Source organism: Chamaea fasciata, unplaced genomic scaffold (genome assembly GCF_029207755.1).
Source record: "Chamaea fasciata isolate MVZ Bird 193981 ecotype frontalis unplaced genomic scaffold, bChaFas1.0.hap1 SCAF_16, whole genome shotgun sequence".
Classification (NCBI taxonomy): Eukaryota; Metazoa; Chordata; class Aves; order Passeriformes; family Sylviidae; genus Chamaea; species Chamaea fasciata.
The window spans coordinates 13,520,770-13,538,218 of NW_027094101.1; the positions used below are offsets into that span (position 1 = coordinate 13,520,770).

Below are 17,449 nucleotides of genomic sequence, written 5' to 3' on the forward strand. Positions count from 1 at the left end.
CCCTGGGGAACTCCAGCCTGATTCCCTGAATCCCTGACAAACACTCCAAGCAAGGGGCACAGCATCTTCCCCCCCACACAGAGGTTCTGTGTCCCTCTGTCCAGGCCCTTCCCCAAGCACATTTCCTGGCTGCAGGAGCCTCTGGGCCCCAGGAGGCAGCACTGACAGGCACAGGCTCCTGCTCAAGTGCAACACCAGCCCCACGCTGCTTTGAAACCTTTGCCAGAACTTCTAATCCAGTCAAGAAACAGCATGTTACACCTTCCATTCTGCTGGAAGTCTCAGCACCTCATCCAAACTTGCTGTCCAGACATGCACAAATGGGGCCAGGGCAGTACCTGACTTGCCATCAGTGCTCCTGCAGCACTTTCCCCTTAGCTGCAGGTTTAAAGCACTTCCCCAGTGTTGTGCTATCCCTGTTATGACACCTGTCAGTTCTACAGTTTACTTCTTATTAGGTGCCCCTGTGCTAAGGAAGAAGAAAATAATTCTTAAAGCTGTGACAGACATCACCAACTTTTAAGAACAAGATACCAAAGACAGACGAAGGTAATGATGAGGATAGTAGTTCTGCAAACATTCCACCTGACTGACAGGCTTCACATTGCTCTGCCTGGTTTAAAACCCAAATCCCAATGATTAACAGCATGAGGAAGTGGTTAATATCCTTAGGAACAAAGCCAAGAGATTTCAGTGAGAAACAGCATATTGTGAGCTAGGACTAAAATCCAGCTTACCTGTCGTATGTCTCTTTGAGATCTCTGGCCAGTTTGCACTTGGGTAGGATGTGATGAAAAGGTGACTGGGGCCCTTCTGTGGCTATGGAAAGATTGAAAACAAGAAAGCAAATAACTGACCTCAAAGCAAAGAGTTTCCTCTTCCCCCACTGGGTATCAACCTGTATCTTAGGGACAGAATTTGTATCGTCTTTATCTACAATTATCTTTCAAAGCTTTTACAATAACTCGACTTACACATTAAGATAATAATAGTGAATTATTGCCAACTTCTGCTAAGCCTCAACTCAGTTAAGAACATGTAACCAAATCTGACAAATGATGACTTTAAATGCTTTGTTTTTCTAGATGTTAGCTTTAATTTTTAATGCTTGCAGCAAGATGATGCATCACTGTAAGAGTTCACCTTAAATAGTACATATTGTTAGAACACATTTTCCAAGTACAATCTATAAAAATACTCAGTAACTGTTTGCTAGCCAGGTAACAGCATGTAAGAGTAAAGCTTCCACATAAGGAGTCTGGTGACTCAGCAGACAGCATTAAAGCATGCAAAACTTGCTCTAGGTTGAGTGAAGCACGCCCCACAGGAGCTCTTCCATGTCAGCCTGACAGGGAGAGGCAAACATGAGGACTCAGCACACAGTCTCCAGGGATTGTGTTGAACTTAACTAGCAAAAAAAGCAAAGAAACTACTTCACCTCTAAAACTCACATCTCTGCAGAGGGATAGTGAACTTCACTGAAGCAAAACACAGGGAAAAGCTGCCAGAAAATGCTACAAAGCACCAAAACTTGTCCACAGTGATCCCAGGCACAAGAGAAGCAAGAAGGCACAATCAACACCTCTCTGAGGGAGTGCTCCCCGACAGAGGCACCGCTGCTGCAAGCACTCACTCTCTGACATGGCAGACACCTCGTCCTGGATGGCCAGGATGAGCTTGGCCTCGCGGGTGAGGTACTGGCAGCGGCGCTCCTCGTGCTGCAGCACGATGGCGATCCTGCGGGACAGGTTGTGCAGGCAGCTGATCACCGACGGGTCCGCGTTGGCCTGCGGGGACAGGAGAGCCACTGAGCCACGGGCACAGGGGGCTGCACTCATGGTGGGGAACAGGCAAACGGATTCCCAGTGATACCAAAAATCAGCCTCTCGACTGGAAAAAGAGCAGAGTTTTCTCTACTGGCAATCAAGCAGAAGCAGCTCAGAGATGCCCAAATGCAATTTGGATTTCTAAGCTTGTCTATGTGCATCAAACACACCTGGAGCAGGATACTGCTATCCGGCTTGTTTTTCGAGTTGTTCATGGGCCTTCTACTAACAGAGAGCGAAGAACTCCACACAGTTAGACAAGAAAGTGTCAAACTATTTGACAAAGCAGAATATCCCAATGTTCAGGTTAAACTCACTGGCAGCACAAGGGCTGCAGTGCCTCTAACACGTCGCACTCACTCCCTGTTGCCACGCTGGTGTTTGTCCTATGCACTGACATGGCAGTAACTAGGGAACAACTACTGCTCGTGACCAACATTTTCATCCCAAATCTGAATTAATTTGGATGTACACTCCCAAAAAATTCATAACTATGGCTTATTACTAACACAGCATTTATGAAAGTCCCGGAAAGAAAGTGCTGGAAAAATCTATCACGTCAGTACAGCTGCCAAGGGAGGGGGGAGTGAGGGAAATTCAGTAGCTCCAGCATGAGTCAGCAGCTGCTTCATGTTTGTTAAGACATTTAAAGGAATTTAAAGTTCTGGCAAGTGACCACTTGGCCCAGAAAACAGCAAACCATGACTCATCAGTTTTGACTCCACTGTTCTTGCTGAGTCACGCCACGTTGGTAGCCCTGAAGCTCAAACACAGCAGGATCAGTGCTGATTATCACACTTGGGCCTTTGCCTGCTCTGTCTGCCCACTGCAGATGGACACTCATCTTTATCTCTGAGGGCCTCCACCCACCTCCTGCACTGCACTACTCCATCCTAGGAAAAAATTTCCACTTGCTTCTTGCCCACCACTTTCCAGAAACCTGACTGCTCCCTGCAAACTAAGAGTGTCTCATCTGGCCAGTGGATTTAGTGCTGCATCACACACACACAATTACATCAGTATCATCACATTGGCAGAAGGGCAAAGAAAGCAAGTTTTCCTAGAAGCACTAGAAATTGGACTCCAGAAAAATGTGGGCTAGCCCTCACTGTGAATGAGAGAGCATTGGTTCCAACACTTCTGCTGCCACATGGCTCAGTGTGCATCAATGTGTGTGACAGCAGAGGTGCATCTACACACACTTCCCTGCAAACAAAGCACAGGGCTTTAACAATTCACCAAAACAACATCTCTTAACATGTGAAATCTAAAATCAACTCCTCCATTGCAAATTTAGCACTCCCTGATCCAAGAGTGTCCTAAAGCACAGGAACACTGGATTCCCAGCAGAGCTCTGTAAACAATTTCTTGTTTGATTCAGGTAATTGTCTTGTGTGAAACCTTGCTCCTCATCTGAGGACAAGCCATGCAGGCTGGGGCCATGTCCATGTCACCACTGCAAAGCCAGTGGTAAGAAAAGTAATAGTACTAGAAAGAAAAAAAGTTCCTTTCACAAGCGGGGAAGCTGGAGGTTTTTAAATCATGACATTACTCCCAGTCGAGCAAAAATCAACCACTTCCATAAAGACGACTATTCCAGCTCCCTCTTTTATTTTTAAACAACCTGTGGACTGGGAAAAGAAAGCCAGAGCTCAGAAATCAAGTAATGCTTGACCATAATGAAATTTCTTGGGTTTTATACACCTAATTAGCCAAGCCAGGAACCCTTAACACCAGCATCTAGTTAATAGAGGAAGCCTGAAAAAAATTGCAGGCAGAAACTACGTATTTGTTCCAGGTTTTTGCTGAGCATTGAAACCTCTTTATTCTTCACTTGTACCTTCTCATTTAGCTGCTCAGCTGCTGCTCCCTGGCACTCTCCCTTTACAGTGACCTCACTGCTGAGAGGAGGCAGCTTTCAAACACTGGCCATTAATCAGAAAACAAGCCTGGAGTGTGAGCCTACTGCATTCTCTCATGCATCCACGGCACATCCTACTGTCAGATGGAATGGAGACAGTCCTTACCCTCAGTGCAAACACCACATTGAACAGAATCATGGTGGGCATCTCTCTCTTGGGTGAGGGGTCAGTTTTGGATACCTGAAAAATATTTTTTAAAAAATTCCATCAGCTAGTGTCAGTTGGAGACATTAACAAAGGAAAAGTAATTTTTAAAAAAAATTAAAAAGTCCTAGTTAAGTAACAAGCTGAGAAAAGAGAGCAAGCAAATCAATTTATAACATCAAATATGACTTGCAGAAAATAGAACTATGATTTTGTTTTCATTGGATTGCCAGTTATTCTACAACACTGACTCTGCCAAGGAGCTGTGAAGACTTAAACCAAAGCCTTTTGGTCACAAGCATGGAAATGAGTGTCAGTAAGAGAGCACTCTTACTTCATGTCTTTCTTATTACATTTAGCATCATTAGGGACCTTAGGTTTAAATTTTTTATCACAACTGTCAGATGTATTTTAGCATACACTGTCAACAGAATTCCTCAGATTTCTCATCTCAGGCCACAGCTATTCCTTCCTTCCCCAAAATCCCCATTCAAATTGCATCCTGTTACAAGCTGCTGCTTTTATCAGACGAGATATGCTCTAGAACAGCAGTACTAAAATAAAAGTTTTAATTTTTCCCTTCCTGCAGGATTTCAAACACATTATCCAGCCCCTCTATTCTCGTTGTAGCAGAGAGCTCCATCCCTAAGGCAGATTCAAACTTTCCAGTTAGAAGAAACAGCTGGAGCTGAGATGAGCAAGTGGAATGTGCACAGCCAGACCAAGAACTCCAAAGGGAGCACGTGTGGCCACAAGATGGAGCACAAAATGCAGAGGATATTCCCACCTCCTCTGCAGCTCCCTGCTCAACACCCACCCAATCCCAAGTGCAAACAGCTGGAACCTGCCAGGCTAAACAATAGCTGGTCTCAATCCAAAGTATGTGCAGCACCTGAGCCAGGGCAAACACAGAGCAGCATCTGCCCTCCCTCACAGGCTCCAAGCACCAGCAGTGAACTGCTCAGTACTGAACTCCAAAATCTGACTGCTTTCACTCAGGAGTCTCAAAATTTAGAAAACTAAGAGGTGATACATATTTCTGTTGGTTTTGTTTTTTGTTTTGTTTTGTTTTTCTTTCCTAAAGTGAAAATGACATTCTGTCAGAAAGGCAGTGATGGGAGAGAGGTAAAGGCAGGTTAATGCATTTATCTGTTCTGGAGTTACAGGTTCCAGGATGTCTTGCGAATATCCAAGTGTAAGGACTGATCCTGTTCTTTCCTTAAAATCAGAGAAACTACCACCACTAACATCAGTTGGGATGCAGGCTAGATTTCGTATCACTTCATGTTCAGAAAAACAGAAGACTGAGCTGGCAAAGAAAATGCTGAAGGAATTTGAAGAATTCAGAACATTACTACATAAAAAGCAATCTGACCCACAGGATTAAATGTTTGTGCTCATGTAACTTCTGAATCTCATCAGAGCAAGAATTTGCTGAGCTGTCCTGTGGATTAATTTACTGCAGTATGAATGCTGAGGAAATGCAAAGCAGAGGCTGCTGAGTTACTCCAGACACTGCCTGAGCTCCACAGAAAAGCAGCTCCATCTGGCTTCCTCCAAACCGCAGGAGGGTCCCAGACTTAGACTGACACAAACCAGCAGAGATGGCTGCCATGTCTAAAAGATTCTGGACTCTACAAAGTTCTGGGGTGCCTCCTGGGGTGATAAGACACACCCGAGAAGAAGATCCTTCAGAAGTAACAAAAAAAAGTGTTTGCAGCTCTTTACAACTTTATTTGCTCAGAAGCAATTTTATTTAGACAAATGGAAATGAAGCGACATTCCATGCAATTAGGATTAGACTGACTGGAAAGAATGTACAATAATAAGTGGTGAAAAAAATGCAAATAACAAGTTTTCAACCTCGTTTACAGCACATTTAGGAAGTTGGACCTTTCAGACAAGATTAGTAAAACAAAGGAAAATTAACTGAGGGAGAACAGACCACTGCTGTCAGAGCCTTGAGGGCATTTAATGGCCCTGGCCAGTCCCAGCTGGGTTCCCACACACACAGTCCCTAGTCCATGACCTGGGAGCCCCAGTTAAGCTCAGCCCAGGGCCTGGAGCTGCGCCTGTCTCCAGGATGGACCTTGGATCTGTGCCTGACTCCTGGACAGACCCTTGGTCAAGTACAACCCACCCTTGTCCTGTCTTCTGCTCCTGGCTGGGGTCCCAATATAGCCCCTGGGCCTGGTTCACCACTTGCCTTGTCTGGGGCTGCTGATGGATTTGCACAGCTTGGGTACACTTAAATCCTGTCTTCCAAGACAGTTTAACCTTTTCAGGACTGAGTCTTGGTGATCCTCCATGACATTTCCTGTGGACTCACATCTGAGTCCCCAAAGTAGCATCTTTTGATGCTTTAGGCCAGCTCCTCGCTGGGATTAAAGCAGTCTGGTCCTCTAAATATCAAGCAGCAGCTACCAACAAGCTGTTTCCACCTCTAATTATAGCTACAAAGCAGGATAGAATTGGCAAGCAGACTTCTTTTTTCCCCTGAAAAAAGGAATGACTTAGCAAATTCGATGAAAAATGAGACCAAAGCAGTTCAGTGACAGCGATCAGTGTTGGATGCAGAAATTACCAAAGCCTAGGTCATTCCTACAGTTGATCAGGAAGAGGGAACAGGACAGGGAATATTTGGAACACAGAAGTACGTGAATTCCTCCCTGGATTTAAGCAGGGCCTTTTACATAGCCCAGGTAGCAAACTGCTCTCATTCTAAGCACCTAAACTAAGGCCATGGAAGAAGGTCTCGATGCAACCAGCAGCCTGACTTGGTCCACAAGAAAATTTCAGACCTCTTTCAACATCCTACATACTCCATCTAAGTCTTGTGGATCATCTTCACCCTCAGGAAAAGTTAAAAGCCAAACAAGGCTGACGAAGCTTTTAGCATTTGTGAAGGTTTCTGGTGGTGTTTTTTTAACTGCCACACTAATTAGAGGTGCTAAAAGCTAACTTGCAGTAACTAAAATAGCGAGAAACAGCTTTTTGAGCTGGAGTGCCAGTTTTGCTTCTTTTTACTCACACTGCTTCCCTACAGTAACCAGAAGAGTTTCTGTGATCACTGACAGCTCCCTCAGTTTGCCACTCACTCCACTGACTCAGAAGTAAAGGAAAGTAAAACCAGGATCAACAGCCAACATGCACGTTGTGAATTCCAGGTCTTCTCACTAAAGCCAGGCAGTTGGTGAAGAAGGCAGGTCCCCAGAGGGGATCTCATACCGTACCTGCCCGAGGGCATGCTGCAGCAATGTGGGATGGCCAACAAAGCGAACATTATCAATCTTCAATTCAAACTTTTTGCCACACATATCTGACTTGGTAGCCAAAATTGTTGCCAGGATGACATCCGAAAACCTTGAAGAGCAGAAACAGAAGTTAATACAGTTTTCAAATAGCCCATCCCCAAAATGTTCCTCCAAATACAGACATACTTAACTCCTCAATTTTTAAGGCATTGTAAATTGTGACTAGATTGCTGTACCTGGAGTAGCACCAATTATGTAAAATTAAGGACCCCTAAATTACATCCCTCAGATCATCACAATTATAAAACAGGAAGCATTCACAACAAAGACTGCAGGGTCATGCTCATTTAATTACATGCTCAGCAAAATACATTGAAAAGATTAGATGCAGTTTGCTTAAATATAAAAACAGCTGGAGTTAGCCATTGCCTGGATTTAGCTGCAGGTTAATGAACTTACTAAGCAACTACATATTGACACAGCCTGTCACTCAAGCACAACAGAGATCTTTAAGCCACCCAGTATGGCAGAGGGGCAAGAAAAAGCTGATTCAATTAGAAGAAACACAGCCAATGCTCGTCCTTCCTTTCCCAAAGCTTGTCAGTGACATTCCAAGTTCCTCACTTAACACATCTCAACCTGTGCTCAGCAGACCACTGGCACCTTCCAAGAGCTGCTGGGCCTCACCTGGGCTTTCTCATTTGATAAATCACATTCATAACAGGGCAGGCCCTTCCCAGTGCCCAGCCATGGGGTTACTGCATTGCTCTGGATTGGTGGGGGCAAGGCAGCAGCTCTGAGACAGGAGGGCAAGTATCTACAAGGGGTCTGCCCTACGAATCACAGCCACTGCTGCACAACCAGCTAAAAATCCAGAGTGACAAGGGAGGAATTCCACAACTGCTCTCTGCAATGGCCTCACAACATTGGTCTGGTCTCTACCAACACTTGTTTTCTTCAAGGTGTCCCCTGGGACAGAGAAGCCCAAACCCACAGTGAAGAGGGCCTCAGATGCTAGAGTAAACTTGTTGCTCTAGAACAGGAGCAGTGCAAGGCTTCTTTTTAACAAGTTCTCTCCTCATCTGATTTCCCAGAGGCTCCTATTCAACCAAATGAATTTCAAACCACTTTCTGATGAGAGCTGGTTTTAAGACTGAAAATGTTTACTTCGTTTTCTGTATTTACACTCAGGGATGTGTGCCCCTGCCAGACCATCCCCCTACAGCAGGCAGGTATCCCAGATAACCCAGTATCACTCAGAGAGGAGGGCAGGCATGGGTGTGTGCTGTGCTCACCTTATCTCTTGGCCACAAGTGAGACCTCCATGCCCAGAGAAGCAATTAATGTACCTTAGTCCTGCTTCCCTCTGAGTCATGGACTACTACAGAAATTAAGACAAATGCGCTCAAGGACACGGGGAATTTCTTTTATTTACAAATACTGGAGATGAAGGCCCACACAGGTCCAAACTGCCAAAGCCCCTGAGGCTTGTACAAACAGGTCACCCTGACCACAGCACTGCTGCTTATATGTTTGGTTTATGGAAGGAGCAGCTGTGTGCAAACCCCCAAATCCCTGACTGCTCTACTCCAAGCTAAGGGCAAGCAGAGACAAGCCAGAGACTCCTGGGGCCACTGAGCCCATGGTCCTCAGCCACTGGGCTGCACAACTTGGGAAGTTTGGGAGGAAAGGGCAAAGCAACCTGGAACAGGACCTGGACTGACAGTCCCTGGAGATCACATTCAAAATAGGAAAAAAAAAAAAGTCACCATGACAGCAGTGAGCTTCTCCTCCTCTTTTTGCCCTGTTAATAGGCTCGTCATGGAGCCAGGAAGATGGGAACAGCAGTGGATCCAAAAGGAGCATATGTTTTGGGGGGTGAAGGGAGAAGGAGGGCAAATTAGAAAATGTCGGCTTCCTGGTAAGAAATTAGTTACCCTTCCCTCCTCCAGCCTTGGCAAAGGATACCTGGGAGCTGATAAACTGATCATTCTGAGAACTCCCACAAAATTACACCAGCAGATCCTTTAACAGATAAATGTGGTGCTAAAGGTGGGAATTCGGCAGTCTCCCAGGAGAGCTCTTGACACCAACAGCCCTGCCTGCCCTACCTTGCATGTGGCTCTTTGGGGAGGAAGAGATTAAAAGGCTGATTTTGGAAAGTCCTCAGGATCTGCTCACCAGTAAGGTCTTCTCTGTCTGGAAGTGTACTGGAATTGCAGCCAGAGGACATGCTCAGGGACAGATAATCCTGACACAGGTTCACCTCCTAACACCACAGGCTCTCCCAGGAGTCACCTGGACTCCAGCCCCATTCTCCTCCTCTGACAGCCTGGATTTATAGTTTTGCTGTCTGGGTTTTTTTAACCTCCAGTGCTCTACATAATTGTGACATTTCTTAGGCCTCAGGACAATACGGAAATCAAGGAACAGCAGATGTGTTATTCCCATTACTTCAATTCATCACCTCATCTTAGAAACTAACACTTTAAATATTTCAATACACATTTTTCCATCTTTGGGGTGCGTTAGGATGACCTAAAACCACTGACTTCTCAGAGCCCAAGAGCTTGTTAGAAGCAGATTAGGTTTTGCAGTTGGGCAGCAACCCTTCTCCTTTTATGAGATTAGTCTGAGCATTGTGAGTTCCAGGGAGAAGCAAACCTCTTCTGCACTAAGGAATTCAGCAGGCAGAAAATACAATAAACAAAAGCTTTGATTTGTCCAAAATATTCTACCGCTCCTCTCCTGAGCACAACATAGCAACAGCACACTGAAAAGAAGAGGGGAAGATTCAAACAATTTTTTCTTTCCTCCAAGAACGGATCGTAACTTTTTATATGCAACAGGAATTCAAAGCAAGGTTTTCATAAAGAATTTTTCACTGAAGTAGTTTAGAACAGGATCTGAGTATGTAGGTGAGGTTTATGTTAAGCAGGGACTAGGGATGCATTATTTTTTCCTTTTGGGGGCCTGAGTTAAGCACTTCTCCCTCTACATGTGTAATCACCCCACTTAGCTGAGTGGGGCACCAAAGAACAAGCAACCAGCAGAGCTGCTCAAACCTGGGTTGTCTAAAGAGCTCTCCACCATTACCCTGGGATTAAATAGTTTACTCACTGATCTGTACTTTCAAGTCATTTCTCCTCAGAAAACAATTCGATTAAGTTGTTGGAGTAACTACAATGCCAAGGCTACACTTGTTGCACTCCCAGAGCCTCCCAGTTTTTCCCAGTTCATAGAAGGGACAATGCCACACCCATTCTGGATTCCCTATAGGAAGCACAGAAATGTTAGTAGGATCTTGGTAATTATCCTGGCACAAACCTTTAGCAATACATTTCCTACAGACACTGTGATTTAGCATATAATTTTCTCATCATTCAGTGTAAAACAGAAACCAGAAACAAAAGCACAATTAAAAGGATGGTGAGAAAAGAAAGCCATTCTAGACAAAGGTGATTGTTTAGAACGTTTGGTCTTACCCTGAAACCAATTGCTCATCAGTTAGAGGACATTGGTCTCTGAAATGGGAACATGGCCATAAACACAAAACAAAACACAACAAAAGAAAATAAACGAGGCAAGTACACAAAATACAAAAGAAAGAAAAAAGATAATATTAAAAACTAGGATGAACTCTTAAGAGTTAAACTCCCGTAAAGGAAATATAACTGTTGAGGAGAGTCAAAAGTTAATGGAAGGTGAATTCCAGGGATATATTGCGGGGTGTATGACAACATGGAGAAACCAGGCTAAGGTAATTTAGTCCTTGCACTAGCAGTGGCTGCTGCCATGTGGCGTTTTCCCACAGTACACAGCATTTATGGAGCTGATTTCCATGGCATTTTTAAATTCATGCTTACCTTAAGAGAAACAGAAGAGGTTTCAGCCTGATTTAGAGCAGATCCTAAACCTCAGTTTCCTTCCTGGATTACTACGACCATTTCCACCAAAGAACCTCCCATGCAGCCCCAAATGACCCACAACTTTTCCCAGCTGGTTCCAGTGCTTCCATACCCACAAGACTTCGGAAAAGAGGATGCCAGGTGTTTATTGCTGCAGGATTGTGTGAAGGGCCTGGCACACACAGCCAGCACGGCTCCTGCGAGCATGCACACAGCAGGCACAAGGCTGGCCAGGCTCACAGCACACACATGAAGTCCTTCTCTGCTCCTCTCTGTGCCACAGGCAATAAGCACAACTTAGGAAGTGGCGGCTGACAAAGCTTTCCAGGCAAAGAATCCTGAACCATTCTTTACAACAGGTGCACAGAGCAGGACTCTGCCAGCACTTTTTTATCAGAAACACCTGCTTCCATTTTAACAGCCAACTGCCACATTTTCCCCCAGTGAAGATTTAGAAAAGACTTGTTTCCTGAAACAACTTCATAAATGTACTGAAAAATGAATCTGATAAAAGCTTTACACTATCCCACCTGAGAAAGGGGAAACTGGAAACCTCCAACAATTAATTAATAATGGAACACAGCGGATTTCTGCCAGTCACATTGAAAAGAGAACCTAAATGACAAACTACACAATGGGGTGATATTACAGGAAGGGTGTTTCAAGGAATGGGCTGATGAATGGAAAAGCACAGGCTTACAGAAAGGAACCCTTTCAGAACAAATACACGAACACTGGAGCCCAGTGAAAGAGGGACAGAGGAAACAAATGTTATCACAGGAGAACTACTGTTGGTTAGAAAGGGACATTCAAATCCTTGTTTGTCAGCGACTTGGGTTTTTTGTAACAGAAGCGTTTGCTAAATTTGCTAAAACTCCTTCTGTTAGTCAGCTCTGCTACCAAAAATGCAAAGTCTGCTGTACCATATGTTACTATATGGGCCTCCTCATTAGAATATTTGCTTGCTGGCTATACCACCTTCAGAAAAACTACAAAAAGTACTAATTCAAACCAATTTAACACAGCATTATCTTATGGCTTCAAAGAAGTGATTGCCTCATGTTTTTTAGGGGAAAGAAAAAAGACTGGCAGGCATCTCCATGAACACTGGGAGGGGGTGTATTCCTGGTAAAACACTCAGAAACTGAAGGATGTTTTTGAAAAGTGCAGATGATGAAAGGCTGAGAATAAGCCAACAAAGAGAGACATTTGACAAGCAATTTGTTTTGACAGTGACAGTCTTCTAAATACCTTTCTGTAGCATGGCCACCATCAACACACCTCAAACACTTTTGCTGCTCAACTTGCTTTCAGCAGGAAGTAAATATGTATTCTGAGGATCCAAACACAGCTCTGTTGAGCAGAAATTAATACAAGCAAACACACCCCAGTAACCTGGAGGAAGGATTATCATGAATAGGCTGCCATTGTCTATTAAAAAAGAAAAACAACCAAAAAGTGTAACAATGACCAGAAAATTGAGCCTGGAGGCTAAAAGAAGTCCAATTATCTATACAAATATGTTACATGGAAATGGAGGTAAGGCACCTAAACTGATGTGATTTCGTCCTTCCTGAGAGCATTAAGAAATACATGTACCTCAACTGCTCTAGGAAAGGTCAGCTCCAAAGTAACTGATCTGGGTTCCAATAGCTCAGGGGAAAAAGCAACAGTAAATCTTACCTAGGACAGAATTTGTGCTAAATTGCTAAAAAATTAAAGACAGCCATCCAGTTTAAAAAAGGGTGACTCCAACCCTCTTCTCTTAGGAACTACTGCAGCTACAAGATAAATCTGAAATAACCTTTGTACTGAGTGTGCAGTGGGAAAAACCCAACCCTACAACATCATTGAATGTGTCATACACCATCAACTCAAACTACCAGTCTGCCCACTCCACAGCCTCAATTTGCGCCACCAAAAACACCCCTGGGTGCTACTGACACCCTGGGATTGAAAGGAACCTTTTTCCAACTCTTCCTCAATGAAGTCTTCCAAAAATAGTACAAAACCACTTCATAAATTACTTTTATTGTGGAAAATTCCAGACAGAAAATCGTCACCACTAGAAAACAGACTGGACTTCATGCTGATGAACTCTCCCCATGGACTGAGTGCATCGAGTGTCCAGGAAGGGAACTGCTGCACTGCAGGAGAAGGATCTTACAGGGATGGAGCTGCCACTGAAGGAATGGCTCTCACAAAACCAGTTGCTCCATTCCTGGTCTCTACAACTTGATCTTCAATGGAAACACAGAGACTGAAGAAAAAATTCATAACGCTGGTGAGGAAAAAAATCAATGATGATATTGGTTTCAAGCCATATGAAAGTTAAACTCCTTTCCTTTCCCAGCTTACAAAGCAGGTGCATCTCCCTCCCTCCAGGGGATCTGCACTTTTCTGCCTCCACTCTCCCCTTAGAATCTCTTCTATTCCAAGGCACCAACTTCTGTTACTTCTAAAATTGCCTGATACAAATCAAAGTTGGAGCAATCTGTTGCACAGTTTTGAAGATGCCTTTTAGTCTTCTGCTGGAAGAAGCATCTGTGTACTTAAAACTCGCATTTTTTTCCACCTGTATCAGTCAGTGAAAAATACAAACTTTGCCAACAAAGCTCCCCTTGTCTAATTTAAATTAACAGCACTCAGTATATAAAGAGCATCAGCATTTTCTTCTACTAGCAGGTACCACTGAAGAGGACACATTTAACTGCTACATCAGTTGTGTGGGATGCAGGGGACTTAAAAGTGATGATTACACTCCTGTTGAGAAAAAGCTTTCAATAATCAAACTGGAAACAAACATAATTTTGAAAGGGACTTTGAATTTCAGAAAGCAGATGCCCAGCCATGTAAGCAGTACTAGCAGTGTGCTGGACTCCAATATCCAGCATCTATTAGAAATAAACTTCCAGAGCAACAGAAATGCTGCTGCTCTTCTATTTCCCTTTCATATGCATGAGAGATATAGACAGATCTGAAAAAAATCTTTTATTAGTAACAAATACCTGACCAGGAGATAAAGCAAGAACTTTCATGCCCAGTGTTCTGGACATCCCTACAATGAAACAATCTAAATACTTGTTTAGTGTAGATTACATGCCAGCACATTCAATTTAAAAACCTGTTTCAGGAAAACAACAGCAGTTTTCTCACCTGGCCATCATTTGAAATGACAAAAAGCTTTTCCTACATGACTGCAGCAACTACATCTTGTCTCACACTAATTCAGCAACACAGGCAACATACAATAAACACAGCCACAGATTAAGCGCTTTGTCCAACCTACCAAAGTGGCAGGGGCAACAGGAACCAGTGTCAGACAGAAGTTGGTGTTATTCCAACACCTTCTTAATCTATCCAGAGAAACTCTAGAGCCAGAGGTTTGAACAGTCACCAACAAAACCTCTGGGATTACCAGCAGATGTGTGCACTGAGCCCTCCTGCCATCCACAGCCCAGTGACTGAAAAGCCAGCCACCAGTTCCCAGACATACAAATGGTTTGCTCCCCCTGGAGCTGTGCCCTGTCCATACTGCACTCACTGGACACACAACCAAAGGTTGCATTTGAAGGTTTCAAAGGCATCAGAAGAGGCAGGAGATACAAATGACCTCAGGCAAAATGTGTTTTTGTAAGATCCCAGTCCTGGAAAACCAAATTAACAGATGATGTTTATAGTCATGTGGGTGATTTTAATTTCAGCTAAACCGTTCTCTATCATAAAGTTAACAACAGCCTTACATATTTTTTGGGGGGGGAGGAAAGTGATGATTACTTCCTTAATACTCTTATAAAAGAGTAGCAACAACCTCTTTTTTATTAATACTGGAGATTAAAATACATATCACAAAAAAGATCTGCAAGTGAACTATGTGCCAACAGACAAAAAAACTTTTTCTCTCCCAGATTTCTCTCGTATCTAGTAGTGATAAATTAAGAACTATGCAGCAGATTTCAAATGCTCAGCAAAAACTAATTAGAGGGTCCATCCATACACACACACATGCTGAACACCACATCAGCTATTTTCAGTGCGTTTGTTACCCTCTGATTTCCTGCACTTAAAAAGCACTCTTCAAGTCTCTTTCCTTTTGAGCCACTGTGTCACTCCACTGACACAACAGCAGCTCTGTCTGGAGAAACAAAATTAGTTATTCATTAGTGCACAGCGATTCCATAGGACCATTACATCAGCTAGGGAAGAAGTTGAGGCAATTGAAAAATATATCCAGTTAGAAAAAGGCAGGAAAAGAAAAGTGGAATTTCGCAAAGGATTAATACTCCTAGTTTTGAAAGGGCAATATTGCCTTTCTAATGAGCACAGAATAGCTGACCTATACCTTGCCCAGAAAACAACAGATTCAGCAGCATTGCCTCGTGAGACAGTCCTCTTCACTAAGCACTAAGTTGCTCATAACTTGATATTAAAGCATTTTTTTGCCAAGCTGTCTTCTATACAGTCCAAGAGGACGTGCCCAGGAACTAGGAGGCAAGAGAGCAGGAGGCTGTCTCTCCCCCATTTCAACCTGTTAGGCCAGAAGAAATATTTTCCCTCCTACCTGGAATCCCCATCTTGATCTTCTGTGGTGTCACCAGAGCCATTCACAGCATATCGACTCCTTGGTTTGTCTGAGGCAAAGAACGGGAACAATCTGCTTAACGTGTGTTTGCGTGTTTTTCTATTCTCACTCAAAAGAAGGTAAAAAAATAGAATAAAAATTTTATCCTTCAGGGAATGAAGAGAAGAAAGTGAAATATTCACAGAAATCAACACAGGTAACAGTTTGCAGTTCAAGGGCGAAAAGCTAAATTCTGACCAATGCAATTTCCCTCCTTATTGCTAAGGTTTTGGGACAATTATAATGCTCCCATAGTCACAGGAAGGGAAATCCTTTACCAACAAAAAGCGGGAGGGGGGTGACAGGGAAAGAGTCAGGAAAAAAGAAAAATCTCAGATTTGACCTATAAAAATGGAAAGGGAATTAGCGAGGATTCTCTCATCATAAACTGACTCATAACCTAAGCAGTGCAGTGAAACTCCTCCTGACACACAGCCATTAGCACACAACACAAATCACACAGCCTCATCACCCCACAGCACCTTTAGGCCCTGCACTGATACTGGTCCTAATCCAGCCACAGGCACTGTCCCAGATCATGTGCCTCAAAGGAAGAGATGCAACCAGCGCTGGCATATGAATAGTCCCATGGTCCTGCTTTCCAGGAGAAATTAAACCACCCCAGCACACTATTCAAGACCACAGACTAAAGTTTCATAATTTCCACCCATTACTGGTTAAAGCTTATAGTGTTTACTGAATCCCTTCCTCCAAATCAGCGCCTTCCTTCTAATCCTGCCTCCTCCTTCCCCTGCAGCTCCCAAATCCCACAGGATTCACCTGCCCTGGGGACAGCAGTAAGGCATCAGGTGGATAATGACACCTGGCACTAATGTGGTTCAACTGACCTGGGATGGGAGCGGTCCCCAGGGCACCTGGGGGGAGTGAGGGAAACTCCAAGGCAAGGGTTGAGAGGTGCAGAGTCCCATGGGGAGTTGTGAGGGGTGACAGGTACCCACAGACAGTGTGAGGGGTGTGTGTGAGGGGTGACAGGTACCCACACAGCGGGAGGGGTGCGGAGTGCCAGGTACCCAGAGGCAGCGTGAGCGGTGCCAGGCCCCCGTGGACAGTGTGACGGGGGTGTGAGGGGTCCGTGTGGGGTACCCGCCCGCCACGGGAGGATGCCAGGCCCCGGCGGAGGCTGCTGCGGGCGCGGGGCAGCCGCAGCTCCCGGCGTCGGCACTTACTGTCCTGCGCGGCGGGGTGCTCGGCGCCGCGCTGGAACGGGAAGCGGAACAGCAGCTTGTTGCCGCGGCTGCCCGAGCTCACCAGGATCACACTGATGGGGCTGGTGCTCTCGCCCATGCCGGCTCGGCTCGGGCTTCCCGCAGGAAAGGCCCGGCCGCCGCGCCTTCCGCTTCCGCCGGCACACGGCGCTGCCGCCGCTATCGGCGCCCGCCGGGGACAGCGCGGCCGGGGCCGCCGCCTCACGGCCCGTGCCCAGTGCAGCCCAATGCCCCCAGTTCTGACCAGCATCTCATACCTCCATGGCCCGTTCCCAGTATAGCCCAGTGCCCCCAGTTCGACCAGCACCTCACACACGGCCCCATCCCCAACATAGGCAAGTGCCCCCGGTTCTGAGCAGCATCTTACGCCCCCACACCGCCACATCCCCAGTTATGACCAGCACCTCACAGGCAGCCACGTTCCCAGTATAGCCCAGTGTCCCCAGTTCAGACCACCACTTCACACACAGCCCCGTTTCCCAGGACAGCCCAATGCCCCCGGTTCTGATCAGCACCTGACACTTTATTTGTCTCCATCCCAGTGTCCC

General features: G+C 45.1%; 1 protein-coding gene across 10 annotated transcripts in view; it reads right to left on the reverse strand.

Moving 5' to 3' along the window:
* NPRL3 (NPR3 like, GATOR1 complex subunit) overlaps window positions 1-16,997 on the reverse strand; it is a 41,825-nt gene extending 24,828 nt beyond the window's left edge. Inside the window, exons 1-7 of one of the 10 annotated variants that reach the window (XM_066197792.1) lie at window positions 16,863-16,997; window positions 15,616-15,685; window positions 10,632-10,670; window positions 7,126-7,255; window positions 3,854-3,928; window positions 1,634-1,787; window positions 738-819 (exon numbers count right to left, since the gene is read on the reverse strand). In XM_066197792.1, the coding sequence (XP_066053889.1) occupies window positions 738-819; window positions 1,634-1,787; window positions 3,854-3,928; window positions 7,126-7,255; window positions 10,632-10,670; window positions 15,616-15,685; window positions 16,863-16,980 (668 nt within the window). In that variant the 5' untranslated portion in view covers window positions 16,981-16,997. Of the gene's footprint in view, window positions 1-737; window positions 820-1,633; window positions 1,788-1,996; window positions 2,327-3,853; window positions 3,929-7,125; window positions 7,256-10,266; window positions 10,569-10,631; window positions 10,671-11,012; window positions 11,314-15,615; window positions 15,745-16,862 lie in introns of those variants that run through there. The other 9 variants (XM_066197801.1, XM_066197802.1, XM_066197793.1 and 6 more) reach the window with 9 other exon arrangements.
* Between the last annotated feature and the right edge of the window lie 452 nt (window positions 16,998-17,449).